Source organism: Euprymna scolopes, chromosome 2 (genome assembly GCF_053919585.1).
Source record: "Euprymna scolopes isolate OS-2025 chromosome 2, ASM5391958v1, whole genome shotgun sequence".
In the NCBI taxonomy this organism is placed as follows: domain Eukaryota; kingdom Metazoa; phylum Mollusca; class Cephalopoda; order Sepiida; family Sepiolidae; genus Euprymna; species Euprymna scolopes.
Genome location: NC_136483.1, coordinates 164,215,953 through 164,232,273, shown reverse-complemented (window position 1 = coordinate 164,232,273; position 16,321 = coordinate 164,215,953). Strand labels below are relative to the sequence as shown.

The 16,321-nt window shown below is 34.3% G+C and overlaps 2 protein-coding genes across 2 annotated transcripts in view; one reads left to right on the top strand and one right to left on the bottom strand.

Moving 5' to 3' along the window:
• Positions 1 to 16,321, top strand: part of LOC145298432 (hydroxymethylglutaryl-CoA synthase 1-like) — a 413,120-nt gene that overhangs the window by 54,004 nt on the left and 342,795 nt on the right. The window lies entirely within an intron of this gene.
• Positions 1 to 16,321, bottom strand: part of LOC145298416 (apolipophorins-like) — a gene marked incomplete in the record, with an annotated part of 149,305 nt that overhangs the window by 77,084 nt on the left and 55,900 nt on the right. Inside the window, 4 exon segments of the mRNA XM_080144316.1 lie at positions 2,194 to 2,326; positions 7,377 to 7,638; positions 11,761 to 11,943; positions 15,650 to 15,966. Coding sequence (XP_080000442.1) covers positions 2,194 to 2,326; positions 7,377 to 7,638; positions 11,761 to 11,943; positions 15,650 to 15,966 — 895 coding nt within the window.

Sequence of the window (16,321 nt, the reverse complement as noted above, 5' to 3'; positions counted from 1 at the left end):
ACGTGCTCATTTTTATTGTAAAGATATTTTAAGGGAATATATTAGAGTAATATTTAAGGAGTACATATAAGAAGTTTATATAAATAGTAAAGGGATATATATATATATATACATATATACATACACACACACACAAAGGTTGTAATATTTAAGGACATGAGATTATAGAAATATTTAAGGAGTAAATATATAAAGATCTTCAAGCTGAAGATGCTAATTAACTGTATTAAAAAAAAAAAAAAAGAAATCTGCATAAGTTTAAAAACCATAAAAAATAACAGTAAAATTATCGAGGACTTCGTGGCATAACGGATAATGCACCAGACCGTAATACATATGGTTTCAGGTTCGATTCCTAGAAATAGTCAAGCTACGCTGAAGAGATAGGATCTGGAATCATGCATGTCCGTAGATTACTTTTTCATAAGTAATATGATGATTGCAACGTCTTCTCAGACGAGTGCCACTCCCTCAGACATTTAAAATCCATGAGCCCAAATGCCCGAGGGAGTATCTATACAAGTATGATGTTATAGAGTCTTAGCTTTGTACGACAGCTAAGTCTCTCTCTCGGTTCAAAATGTTGAGATCCAGCAACAAGCAAGAGCAAGATAGCCAGCAACAAATTAAACTGCAGACCAACTTAATGCGGGTAATGGTCTTCCGCTTTATGTTTTTTTTTAAATCAGAGATTTGCTTCTCCTAGAAAGGTTGCCTTCACCACGGCTTACGGGAGCCCTCCCCCCCCCACACACACGGTGCTAGTTGGCCGTTGACCCAGAAAAAGAGTTCATTCGCCCTTTGGAAGGTCTTGTTTTTAATCCTTCAGGGAGACTAGCCGCCCTCCTCACCAAACAAGTCTGGTGGGGGAACCAGTTTAATCGCCGGTGACCCGACCATGAGGCAGGTAGTACTGGGTTACATGGTACCAGTAGCACATGACATGACCTGACACACACACACATATATATATATATATATATATATATATATATACATACATACACACACTCTTAAATATTCTATAATCTCTCTCTCATATATATATATATATATATATATATATATTACATGCAGAGAGATTGTAATATTTAAGGAGTACATAATATATATAAGATTCCTTTAGTTTTAATTTATTTTATGAACCATATTCTTTTGAATATATATCCTCGGTAATTCGACGATTCCTCATTTTCAATCATCTCGTAATATTCTTTATCATTTAACTGACAACTAAACCATCTCCGTAACCTTATCCTTGATTAGATTTTGGCCAGGATAATTGCAGAGACATAGATTAAAATATACTTTTGATTTTCTCAATCTATAGAAATCCTATTTAATATATATAGTTTATAATAGCTGGCGTTGTTGAATCCCGAAAATTATGGTTTTCATTTAGATGCAAATATAGCGTCACAAAATACAATAGCCAATAAATATTAATAATATCTACTCTGGATTGGAGAAGATATCACTTAAAATCATTCAGCCAATCAGAAGCGCAAAAATATATACCTCCACATATTGCGAATGCATTGAAAATATTTTGCGCGTAATATAAACATCACATGCATAAGCTTTCTCATTTTCAACGAGAACACGTCACAAGAGCCAACTTCAGCCACTGGTCGATGGCATAAGAGACAATCTTTTGTTACAGAACGCAAACCGTTAGTTGAGTTGAGGAGTGAGTAACAGATGGAAGGTTAGAATTTAACCTTTCGTTAACGGAAGTTGGCGAAATCACGCGAGTTCCTGAAGGGAGATCTTCCTCTTTTGACTGATAACTATCAGACGGGCATAAAACGTGGCTGCTACTTGAAAATCGTTCAAAATAGCTAGACGTAGCGTGACAAACATCTTGTTTATCCATCTATCTCGATTTCTCTGAAGGGTATTTTAAAGTTCACAGAGCCCTCACTTGTGAAATTTATCAATTGTCTGTACAAAAAGTATGTTATAAATACCAAACGTCGGCGTTCGAATGATTGTTTTAGCATAGGATAAAGAACCTAGGACCCGACGATGATAACGGGTGTATAACATTTTACACGCTACGGGCAACCGAAACGGAAATACTATGACACTTCCAAACAAACTACAACAAAACCCTAATCGATGCCGTTTGAAAAAAAGCCGCCCCCCCAAAAAAAACACGATCGAATGTAAAACAGATTTTATTCTACGTACCGTTAAAATTCACCTTCTTCCAAGGTGAATCAAATTCGATTTTCTTGTCTACTTTTTTGAAGTCGATATCAAGTGATATCTTTCGATTGACTTTCGAATTTGGTGTGTCAATTACAAAGCCTGATTGCGTTGCCTACAAAGAAAGAAAAATGTTCGTTATGATTTTGTAGAGAAGTGAAGATTTTATCTTTCTATATAACGGTTCAGTACATTATATAAAACTAAAATAATGAGCATGACTTTTGATCAGAGATAACATCACACATAAGATAATATCAGCAGAAATAATATGCGTATTTTTTAAACGGTGTCGTTATATTTAAACGCTCGGACCCATACGTTCGATGCAGTGACAGTCAAAGTTTTTCACTTATTTAAATGCGGTTAATTTATTTTATTTTTGAATATCATGTGACTGCCCTCTTAATCAAGATCTGCTGTAAACGTTTTTCTAATTTTCATTATGAACTATGTCGTTATATAAACAGCATCACCTGTAACTGGCTTACCGAAATATGTTCATGAATGTGTAGCTGCACATAAATGCTTATGTAATATATAGTTTTAAAATATTATCCACTGACACGAGTTTCGTCGTCTACGACTCATCACAGTGGCTAAATCTAGCCAGCTTCGGAATAGAGACCCCGTAGTTAGAAGCTTAAACCTATATCACTGGGCTATCTCGCGCGACTGCTAGATGTATTGCGTTTTATGTAGATGTTATTTGTTTGCGATACTTTTTGAATTAATTTAATTATACCAAAGTGCATTTTTACTTGAATCCGAGTTAGGAATAATTTTCCCTTTTACCAATTTGATACTCCAAAATGGGGAGCGGCACATATATGCGTGTGTGTATGTAATGTTATTAATTGTAAGCTGCTGGGTTTTAATGAAGACAGAGTTTTCGTTTTAATTGGTTCCGAAATGTTTATTTTAGTGTTATTAACTAGAATTTGTCTTAATTCTGAGAGGGCCAGTTATGTTTTTGTAGATGTTGATAAACTGAGCTATAGTTCAAGAGGAGGCATAGGGGAATGGTTATAAAATCATGAGATCTTCACTCTTCCAAAAAGGCATTTAAACTTATGACGTTTTAAGAGTCGTTTTTCTTATGATAATCTAATGACGTTTTAAGAGTCGTTTTTCTTATGATAATCTAATGACGTTTTAAGAGTCGTTTTTCTTATGATAATCTAATGACGTTTTAAGAGTCGTTTTTCTTATGATAATCTAATGACGTTTTAAGAGTCGTTTTTCTTATGATAATCTAATGACGTTTTAAGAGTCGTTTTTCTTATGATAATCTAATGACGTTTTAAGAGTCGTTTTTCTTATGATAATCTAATGACGTTTTAAGAGTCGTTTTTCTTATGATAATCTAATGACGTTTTAAGAGTCGTTTTTCTTATGATAATCTAATGACGTTTTAAGAGTCGTTTTTCTTATGATAATCTAATGACGTTTTAAGAGTCGTTTTTCTTATGATAATCTAATGACGTTTTAAGAGTCGTTTTTCTTATGATAATCTAATGACGTTTTAAGAGTCGTTTTTCTTATGATAATCTAATGACGTTTTAAGAGTCGTTTTTCTTATGATAATCTAATGACGTTTTAAGGGTTGTTTTTCTTATATGATAAATAATCTAATTGTGTTACTTTGTCAACTGTATGTATGTATGTATGTATGTATGTATGTATGCACACTTCTCATACGTATGTATATATAAGCAGATATTGTCTAAAATATCAGACTTCCTCTGCTTAATTATACTTATTAATTTTTTCGAATGATCATTTTGTGTGAAAATAATAATAAAAAAAAATACTCGAATCTATCTTTAAAACACAGAAATCTCCAATTAATATTACCTATGAAACCAGTAACGGCATTTTAAAATTTCGAATGCAATACAATTGTTGTGTAGCAGGGGTTTCATATTTAAAGATGGCGACGCGGAGTTCATATTGGGCACATATATAACGGGACTCATGTAATACAGACAAAACGATAGAGATGATGAGGGCGACAAGATATTCATATATATTAGTTTTCTTAACACAGAGGGAAGGAGGCATTTATAAACATTACTTGTGTTGGGGGAGATGGGGCACATAACTTGGAAGGGTTTACAATGTTCATTATAATTGATGATAAACACAACTACCTTTCGTTCGTGATAAAGGATGACACAAGACAACAGTTACAACATAATGATGACTTATTTATTCATCTGATCGACCGGTCGATGACGTCAGGAATTCAAATTTGGATTTACATAGTCTAAATGTTCTCCCTTCGCTTCCGAGGGATTAACTGACCAACTCTCTGGCTCTCTTGCTGACTGACTTCTCTCTTTCTCTGACTAAAATCCGAACCCATAATATGGAGAAACGTCCTTTGTCTATGATGTCAGAAGTGTGTTTTTCAAACATGACCAATTTCACGTGGCTTTACATATGTTTGTCCAACACACTTGACAACAAAATAATCCTCAATTTTAATCTCACCTATTTTAAACAATATAATTTAATTTGCATTGTTCATTCTTTTAGCTGACATTTTTAATATTCAGATTTCTAAAAGAATGGAAAATCTGCTCTTTTTTCCGATATAAACAATATTTAACTATTCTAACAGAATTTAACAACAAACTAAATTTTTAACACTCCATTTCTTAACTTTGCCTACAGAGTTCGAGTCTAGTCTTATCCCAATCTCATTTTCACTTATCTAATATTTTTTATTTACATGGAAAAAGGACAGCCCCTTTTCACGTAACAATTTTATCCTGCAACATTAATTCTGCTGTCGCGAAATTAAAATTGTTTAACATCTTTCCTGGAATAGCGTGAAAACGATCTCCTGGCGTCTAACTAATTTCACGTACGTGTTTCTCGGCCATGTTTTGAGATGGTCTTTATTCCTGCCTGTTTTGTTCATTTATTTATTTTTACAAATTTAAGAGGATTCGAGTAAGGAGCGAAAACGTTTGTGATATATATGGGGCATTATTTAGATTTAAACACGAAAATTGATAAATGTTACTTAAAAAGTTTGCTTAAAAATGCTACCTAAGTATACACACTGATAATTGTGTAAACATCAAACACTAGTATCGGTAGGTATAAATATAATTGCTAATATTTAATAAAACTAATAGTTATAAAGCCTCTTTAAGAAGTTCAGATAATTAAGAAAAAGCGGCCAACTTTGCGCAAATGCAACATCCCAATCGTTGAATACGCTGACTCTTTACTATCCATGTCTGTCAAATTGGCATTTAAAAGCATTTAATTTCCTTCAATTCTTGTGTTAGTTACCGGTGGTCTTGATGTAGAAAGCTAGCATACGAAGTTAAGGATGACATTATGATTGGGTTCGAATCTCCCGACAAGCCATAATTATCACTTCTTACACATGAATGCGTAAGCATGAAATAGTGTCTTCATATATATATATATATATATATATATATATATATAGGTAAAAATCTAAGGTAAAATCCAATGTAGGGTGGTAAAAAAAGGGTTCAAAAAGTGCAATACCAAAGTAGAGCCAAATGTAATCTTTATTTTTTTACTTTTAGCGAATACAAAACAGTTTATTCCGGCAGACAGACGAATTGACCGACCTGCTTTGTCAGATATTCTGTATTAAATCAAATACATTTAATATAGAAAATCTGGCTGAAAAAATGTTCAGTTTATTTACTATACAAGCATAAATTTGTTTCGACCCGTACTGATATGTTCATATATGGTTATCTGTATATGTTTTTTTTTTTTTTTTTTTTTTTTTTACATTTTTACTCGAGTACGGGCAGCTCATCAGCGCTAATGATATGCATAAACAAAACTCGAAGTGTCTTTTCACTGTCTCTATATAAAATCTGCTGTTTGTAGTAAGCACTTGATATTTGAATACAAAATCCAAAAATGTAAAATTTTAAATGGATTTTATATTGAAACATACATTTTCTTTTCCTTCATTTGAAGACTGGTTTAATATGTGGAGAGCAACCATTTATTAAGTTGCCTGCCGAGGAGTGGTGGTTTTAACCGGCTATGCAAATTTGTTATATATATACATATATATATATATATATATATATATATATATACATACACACACTATTTTTATTTTACTTCAGTCGAAGTTCTCAGAAATTTAAGGGTCCACTACCTGGTTGGTTAGTTGGTTGTTTTACGGCATATCAACTCTTTTGGGTTATTTAATGCCGAATCCAGTGATTTTGAAGAACAATTTTTTAACAGAGTATATTTGTTTTTGTTTTAGGTCGGTTTCTATTCAACCCACAGTGTAGACCCTAACAGGTACCACCACTCCGGGTCAGAGTGGACCTGGGAGCAATGGAAATTAAAGGGTGGCTCAACACTCCCCAAAGCCAGCAAGCTGGGGCCTCACCATCGGATATAGTTTAAGGTCATATCCAGGACCACCACTACCCGGGGGAAATACTTGAACTCTATATGAAATACGTAGATACTTGAACTCTATATGAGATACGTAGATATTAGAATGTTCCATTAAACTTTTTTTTTATCTCTCAAACACCGAGTTAGTAAAGAAATTGAGAACTAATATATATATATGTTATTGTTTGTGTGTTCTTGCTCGCGGTTTCCTGTTCCGGCATCTCAAAATATTTGAGAAACAAAATCCAACCTACGAGACCTTTCCTGGTGAGATAAGGAGTACTGAAATATTGAGGTGACCGAGCGTCTCAAATTGTAGAGAAAGCTGACACCTGTTACCAACCCAAATAAGACGGTAAGCGACTGGTGCGATGATACAAACATAAATAGTGACGGAAAGAAACGAAGAGTACACAGAATCTTGAGATACATTATTTTTTTCTTTCTACTTTACAAGGCATATTGTCATTAAAGCGTAAAGGGCTACTTTCCTATGGACCAGATTTAGAGAGGTAGTACCTGGGCAGAGAGTTGGGCATCCAAATTTTTTATTCCGTTAACTTAAATTTTATCAGGTTTTTGCAGTCAGTGAAGCAGAGAGAAGGAATTACAATGATGAATGAAGCTGTTCACGTAGAAAATATTCTGGCATCTAGAGAGCGCTACACTTTTTGCCAAATGATTTCAGTATTTTTTTTTTTATCGATAATTCGCGTGAGTAAATAATAAAAAGAAAATACCTCGATAATGTGAGTTTTCATGAGGTAGCCGTCGGGTATGTCGTGGTTAACCAGCTCAACCTGCATGACGACGGGGCCAGTAAATGGGAAATATGGTGCCTCCTTTTGCATGGAGGCGTTGGAGTACTTAAGTTGAGTGCATAATTTCATGCCGGTGACTTTGTTGAAACTTTCACCTGTACATTTATTTTTGTTTACTCTGTTGTCTTCAATCATCTTCTGTTCTCTGACCTGGTCACCTTGGATGATGGCGAAATCAGATCTGAAAAAAAAAAAAAAGTTTATAATAAACAAGCATATATATATGTGTGTGTGTGACACGAACACTACCCCCCCAACAGCCAAATCTTAAAACACAAAATTGAAATTCCTCCCCCATATTCCTTACCCCCCCCCCCTTTTATCTCCCCCTCTCTATATCACTATATCTTCACCCACGCCTAGCTGAATTTACTAACCCCCCTCACTACAATCTAATGCATTTTAAACTTCAAAACTTAATTATTATCGATCTCCGCCCCCTTATTTTCTCTTCCCTTCTTTTTCCCTTTATTTTTTTCTCTCACTCGTATTTCTTTTAAAATCCTTCTTCCAAATAATAATAGCCATTTCTGTAAGGTCTGACGAGTCTGCTGGATCGTAAATATGGCCCGGCAACCGAAACATGAACAGATAAAATGGTAATAAAGAATAAAACGTATATAAGTTAGAAACCATCTCTGCAAGACAAGAATATGGTTAAACAGAATGTTTTTATAAACTTCAAAAATGGTACAAGTTTTAATTTGAAATTTATTAATTTTCAAAGCAAACTTTGCAAGGTAAGGTGTAACAATTTAAAATTGAACCCAAAAAATTAGTTTGGGCTTATTTTATGTCATGTAAATTTGATTGTACTTGAAAAATAATTAAATTTAACTATTATTTAACAATGATACAGATATAACAATTTAAGTAGTTTTTTTTAGATGTGCAACAAAATGTACATAAAATAAACCCAAGGTAATTTTTAGATTCAATTAAATTACATTTTTATATTTTATTTTGTAAAGTTTATAAAAGTACATTTTGAAAATTGATAAATTTCAAATTAAAGCTTGTACCTTAAAAATTAAGGTTGATAAAAAACGTTTTTTTTAAAGAATTTTCATGTCTTGCAAGAAATGCTTTTCTAACTTGTACCTAATTTTTTTTTTGGGGGGGGGGTGTTGTATTTTATGTAAATTCTTTAAATTATGACAAATGTTTCTGCATGCTTGTAACAAGCTGAAATTATTTTATGTTTTAAATCAAATTTTCACTTTTTTTATTATACTTAACCATACTTTTATCATCCAAGTAGAATACTTTAAAAAGTAAGGTGAGGCCCCGTGTTTTGACATGCTTCTGGGTTTGACCTTTACTCCTGATCTGAAATGGAACACATACATCAAGTCTGTTGCCAAGGTCGCTGGAAAGATGGTGGGATCCTTCTACCGCTCCAGAAGATATCTCACTACTGATGCAATTCTCTATCTATATAAAAGCCAAGTACGTCCAAGGATGGAATACTGTTGCCATATCTGGGAAGGAGCTGCTAAAAACAGCCTATCATGCCTTGACAGAGTACAAAATACACTTCGTGGCTTAGTAGGGAATGCCCTTTTCTCTACCCTGCAACCTCTCTCCCACAGAAGAGACGTTGCGAGCCTATCCTTGTTTTATCGTTATTTCCATGGCAGGTGCTCGTCTGAACTCCAATTTCTGGTCCCCCCTCGCCAATCTTTCACGAAAAACACCCGTCTTGCTGAATCTACTGTGAAAAATTTCCCCCACTCTATATCTGTGCCTAAGTCAAAACGCGGATTCCATGAACAAAGCTTCTTTCTTAGAACTGCACGCCTGTGGAACTCTGATCCGTCTGCCTGCTTCCCTCCGGACTACAACTTGGATGTCTTCAAGTCCAATGTTAACAAATTCCTAATGAACCGCCCCTTAATTAAGGACTTCATCAAATCTCCACACTAACGTAATGTACTTGCAATAACCCTTATCCCTGAGTGGCTTCCGGGCCTTGATAAGTGGTGATCACTGTGTGAAAAAAAGAAAAGCATATACAATTAAATTTACTCTTCTGTCGCTCCCTCTTTATTTCTATTTTCTTACTCCAACTGTTCGATTCAACATGCCTAAAGAGTAAACTTATTATACATACTAGCTGGAGAGTATCGAGTACATTTTGATTCAATCTCTACCAGGTTTCAAATGGCTTACTGTATAATTGCACGCACCTGTTATATCTATGGAATTGAGCACTATTTTATGTAGCATATATTATTTATCGAGTGTTCTACTGAATTAATAACTTTTTGCTCCAGAGTTTGTTTCAGATTATTGACCGGGGCCATAAAAATGAGTATTAAGAAATATGCTTAACATATTTATTTTAAAACTTATTTATCTCATTATCCTGATACTCATTTGTTTTAAAACGAAGCAAAATATAGTGAAAAAACAAACAATTACACAAGTGAGCCGTGAAAAAAGAAATCGGGAGGCCTCTGGAGCGCTACTAAAAGCCCGGGATTTAGGAGACGCCCAGAGCATTACTAAAACCAAGTTTCTACCCCTAGAAGATAATTTTTTTTTAAGTGAGCACTGAAAAAACAAAAAAACACTTATGTCTCCAGAGCACAGAAGCCATGTTTTTACCCCCTTAGAAGAGAATCATTTTTTAAAGTCATCGATGAAAAAATAACCCAGGAGGCTTCCAGAGAACTACTGAAAGCACTAAATAAATTAAGGAGGCTTCCAGAGCACTAGTAAAAGCAAGTTTGTAACCGTCCACTCTAGAAGAGAAATTATTTTAAGTGAGCAGTGGGGGGAAAAAAAATTAAACTTTGGAGGCACCCAGAGCGCCATAAAAGTACAAATTAAAATTATGGCGGCATTCAATGCACTACTATATCTTTTTCAATTTCTTTTTAAAAATTGAAGTAGTCGATTTTTATGTCATTTTCTTTTGCTGTAAAATCTTTTCTTTCCGTTAAGGGAAAGATTTGGTTTGCTTTTTTATGTAGATAGAATTCTGTACAAATACCTTATTTCGTATGTAAGAGTTACTTGTCTTTGGTAACCGTAATGTTTTGGACATTACTTTTATATGTAAGAAAACAATTTAAAATAAGTTACAAAAACACAAATTACTTGTCTTTAACACGCAAGTAGGTAATGTTTTCACCTGATATGCGTTGAATTAAAATTATGTTTTTACCTGAAATGCGTTGAGCCATCTACAAAAGCACCCTATCTTTTATTGTATTTTTCTATTGGTTTATTTTCCATAATTTTTCGAAGTTATACTCATTTCGATTTCACACGCGAGCATGTAATGTTTTCACCTGAAATGCGTTGCATTAAAAGATCATTAATATGCAAAAGCACCCTATTTTCTCTTGTAATTATTTTTCTATTGGCTCATTCTTAGTAATTTTCGGAATTTATACTAATTTCGACATGACACTAATAGGTAATAATGTTTCCAACTGAAATGCGTTGGTTTGAAAGATCAACAATCCACACAAGAAGGCCAAACTAACCAATTCAATATCTTTATCGATGTCGAATCTCAAATCTTTAATTTCAAAACTTTCACTCATGATGATCTGAAATGGAACACTTACATCAAATCTGTTGCCAAGATTGCTGGAAAAATGGTTGGATCATTCTGTCACTTTGGTAGCGACGAAATCCTGTATTTTTATAATATTCCTGTACGTCCTAAACTGGAGTACTATTGCAACATCTTGGTAGAAGCTGCTCGGCACATCCTATCTCGCCTTGATAATGTTCAAGGCCGGCTTTGAAACCTGGTAGGTAACGCTCTTTTCTCTTCCCTGCAACCTCTCTCTCCACAGAAGAGACGATGCGAGCCTGTCTCTGCGCTATCGTTATTCTCATGGGAAGTGCTTGTTCGAGCTCCAATCCCTTACCAAACTTTCACAAAAAAGCACTAGTAACTACAGCCACCATCAACAATTTTCCCACCACTATCTGTGCCTAAATCTAAGCGCATATTCCATGAAAACTTTCCTAGAACTGTGTCTGTGAAACTTTTCCACTGGCCTGTTTTCCGGTCGATTACAATATGACAGCCTTCAAGTCCAATGTAAACAAGTTCTTGTTGAGCCGTCCTCTTAATCCAAATTCTACCCAATCTACACCATAACCGATTACTATACTACCACCTTAAATTCATTAACGCTTATCTTTCTGGCCTTATTAAGTAGTGACTCCTTTGTAAAAATAAAAATAAAAATTAAGATTTAAAAGATGCAAATGGCGTCGCTCTTCCATAGGGACGTTGAGATGAGAAAGTATAATGAATGATAAAGTATGGACTTACTTGAATGTGACGATCTCCATTCTCTTTTTCGGGAATTCTAATTTCGATTCGACAATTTTGCTGTTCTTCATTTTAAAACTCATTTTTGCTTCTGTGCTTGAATGGGCCAAGGCATTCATGCGTAGTCCGGCTCTGGTAGTGAACGCGTCCACAATCAATTCACTTACAACCTTCATTGCGGCGCTGTAGTTTAAAAAACAAAAACAAAAAAACAAAAACGCAATGTAATTAACATATATGAAAAACAAATTATATGCGGGGCGATTCTCGTTCAGATCCGCCTAGTTTTTAATATGGAGGATCATCGCCCCCCCCCCAAGAAACTCTTTGGATTAGGACAAATAAAAATTGCCTAAATTATACGAATGAAATGTATCAAAATACTGTTGAAACTAAGGTGTCTAACGGTATGACAGACGCTCAGGACCCACACGTTGGAGACTCAGTCGCAAAGGAGACAAAGAATAGGAAAGAACTTCAACTTCCGTTTCAGGTCTTAAGAAATTACCTTTATTCCTCACTGTCCGCCGCACGTTACTGCTTGTTACAGCTGTGACGTCACCCAACTATAACGTGATCGTCTTCTCATACATTTGTCCTCTCGAACAGTTTCTAACGTGTTCTCGAACGTACTGAAGGTGATCGGTTTGTGCACACGCTCTTTTTAAAGTTTTTTTCGGCTCTGCATTGACGTACGTGCGTCGGCGCTCTGTTACACAAAGAAAGCGTCCAAATAAATAGGTCTGTTCTGCGTTTCTACGCCTCACAGATGTCTTCAAGTTATTATCTCCCCCACCGTGGGGGACACAAGGGTTGGAAAGTGGACTTGAAAAGTAAGCGCTCTAGATGAAGAGGATTCTGGCTATAAAAATATGTTTGGGCAGCCCTGTCAACATTTCCCAGTAGGGGCGCCTAGGCGATTAGCAATAAACTAACTCCTCTTAAATGGATAAGGTAAAGCCTAGGAGGGTGGACCTCATAGAACCAGACAAGAAGCAAGCCATCAATATCCCTGACTGTTGGCTCGAATACCGAGGGAAAACACCTGAAACTAAAAAAAATATGAAAACCCTAGAAAATTGATTCGGACAAAATACAAATCTTGGAACTTGTTCGTCCTGCTTGAATACAAGATATGCAGCAATATCTTTATCCTGTTCAGAGAGACACTTGCAATGCAGAACAAGGCAAATAGACAGATAAAGAAGGCCTGACCTAGGCAGAATAGAAAAAGACTAGACTTTAATTCGTTAAAAACGGGCAAAAGTTATAACTAGGGCTATGACAACAGCATATTCTTTTCATTGTTTTGACTCAAGTGTGTATCCGTTGATATCTTATATGCTTTTATATAGAGTGATGTGGTTCTCGGTGGGTCTAACCGTGGCTACCGAGAAAGGCCGATGCATATGACAGCGTAACGTCATTTTCTGATTAAGTTGTAGGTATAGACAGCTTCCGGTATTCAACCACGTGGTCATGCTAACAGGCATAAAAAAAAAAAAAAATATGGCTACCAATATGTGTTCTAAAGAGAAATAACAATTCTCCACTCGGAAAATAATTATTATAATTGCACATTTGGGATAATTTTAATCAAAATATCGTAAGTGAATTCGTGTTTGAACTTTTTTTTTTTATCGGAAAAAGTCGAATATTTCATTTTATTTATTTTTTCTTACTGCAAAACAAACAATTTTTTTATATAATATTTTTAAGTTCGTTCTTTTAATAATAAATACAACTTTTCACTGAGTACTTTCAAATATTTTAAAGTAAGCAATTTACACGGCATGTTTTTTTTTTTTTTACAATCGGCGAATTTAATATTTTAGCACCGGGCGTAATTTATTTCTTTGCAATATATTTAAAACTTCAATTTTTTGTTGTTTTTTTTTGTAACATTTTAACTCTAAATAATTTACATGACTGGTTTGTTTTACTATACACAGATTCAAAAAGTTGTCAAAAAAACAAATATATAACAAATAAATGTTATCAAAGGCAAGATAAGTTACTTTTCTACCAAACATGACATTTTTCTTTTTAAAATATATTGATAAACATTGTATGATTTTTCAAAGCGATTACGTTTTAAAGTGAGTAAAACCACAAAAAACTTCCCAGATAGGTAGAAGAGTAACTTATATTGCCTTTGATAACATTTATTTGGTATATATTTGATTTCTGACCACTTTTTTCGAATCTATGTGTATAATAATAATAATAATACAAACCCCTAAAGACATATCCAGTTAGGTAAAAAAGTAACTTATCTTGCCTTTGATAACATTTATTTGTTATATATTTGTTTTTGTTTTTTTGACAACTTTTTCGAATCTATGTGTACGGTAATACAACCCCAAAATTTAATTTAACTTGAAAATAATATTTAAAATACAAATGCGTACACTGCACAAGCACCCTTATTATTATCATAATAATAATAGTAATAATAATTATAAAAACTGGTGTAGATGACATCGACTGGCGCCACATCACATCAACTAGTTGTGAAGGGTCAGGAAGGATGGAAAGACCGAGGTGAGTGAGTACTGACCAAATCTCCACTGGAAGTGTGCAGTTCAAATATGGTACCTTGGAGAGGCATTTTGTCACCCAAACCTCAGGAAACACCAATGGCCGATGCCAACGAGAAATTAGTGGCAACGGCTGTTGCAATAACATGCAATTATCTGCAGAAGTGATCAAGATGTGGAGAACACTGGAAATATGGGAAGACGTGTCACTTGGTCTCCAGGGAACACCACAGGTTACTGCTAGTGAGCGATCACGATGATGGCCTGTGAGACAACTAATACGTTACACATTTTGATGAAAAACATGGGGAAAAAAATGGACATAGAACAGAAAATCAAAACTTTAAATATAATTTCTGTATTTAAAGTAATAGTTATTTAAATATTTCAACATATAATCTTGTGGGAAAAATCCAGTTTCCCAATAAAGGGCACTCTGGATAGGAACAAAAATAATCTCAGTCATGAAAGATTTCTTTCCCACCGACCGAGGGCAGAAAAGGTAAAATGTAGCATCAAAACAGATACTACACTGATCTTGTTCCGAAGGCAAAAAAATATTTGTTTAATATTTCTTTGTTTGTTCCCTAAATTCATAATTCAGTTTTATCAGTATCAAATTGTATATTGCTTTAAAATTACTTAATTTTACATAGATATTCATATTTTATATTGAATAAAGTTCAGTTTAAGTATTAATCGAACTGTGTTCCTTTTTCTTTTTAAAAGTGTTTTATTACTCTTTTTCAAATGGCCCTCATATAGTACTGACAGTCTGCAAATCTTACCTACATTGCCTGCAGACATTTTTCAGTTAACAGGCCTTACTCTCAATGGTCGTTGTCTAACTGTGTCGGATATATACTAGAGTCAAAACAATGATAATATGCTGTTGTCATGGCCCTAGTTATAACCTGTTAACATATAATCAGTGATTTATGCTGAATTGATGGTTTAATATGGTTAAATCTGCTCATTTTTTTGCATCAAATACTAATCCTATTAATCTCTTGTACATGGAATGGATACCATAGTACTTAGTTCGTTACACCTTATAGCAAAGGTCTATACAAAATTTCAGGCAGATCACTCCAGTACTTTCGAGAAAAAAATGGAACAGGCAGACAGATAAAGCGAAATATAATAATTCAAGGATTCCACAGTAGTATCCAGAGGTTACAAGAGTTTTTCTTAAGGCTACCCAGAAATTATATTTCGAATTTGAATAGTATCCCAAAACAATAAATGATCAATAAAGGCTAGCAATAAATGATCAATAAAGGCTAGCAAAATTAATGCTCATCATGATACATGAAATATTACAAGAAAAAAAACTATCAAAAACGTACCTTGGTTTAATGCTTCCGCCAAATTCAATATTTTTAAAAGAAGCAAAGTTCATTTTAACCATGGCTTCCAGATCGACTGAAGCTGTAGCGGCAACGGTCATATTGAGCGGGAACCCCAAGATGGTGGGCATAATCAGATGCGTGTCCATTAGCGCCATATTCTTGCTGAACGATACCTTTTCGTCTTTCACCCATTTCCTGATGTCGAAATTCTTGAAGAAGGACACATTCGGATCCTCAAACTGCCAGAAACCGAGCTCGTTTCCAAACATTCGGGCGTAGGCAAAACCTTTCAACGAGTCAACATCCACATTGTACTAAGAAAAAAAAAAAAATTAAGAACATTATGCATTGTAACAAATACGATAAAATACAGATCGATACTAAAAATATGGATGCTAACAGGCGACACGATTATTTTAAAAGTCAAACCCAATTTGCTAATTTGGAATGCCTTGATGTTTGGTACTGTTTTATATGGGTGCTTTTCAAACCAATACATTTCAGATAAAAACATTGTGTACTTAAAGGTCATGGAGAAATATATAAATTCCAAACACTACAAAAAAAAAAAAAAAAAAAAAAAAAAAAAAAAAAAAAAAATCAAGTAGATGTGCTAGACGTATTCTTAACAAAAACTCATTCACAATTACATTCCGAAATGTGTTAGTT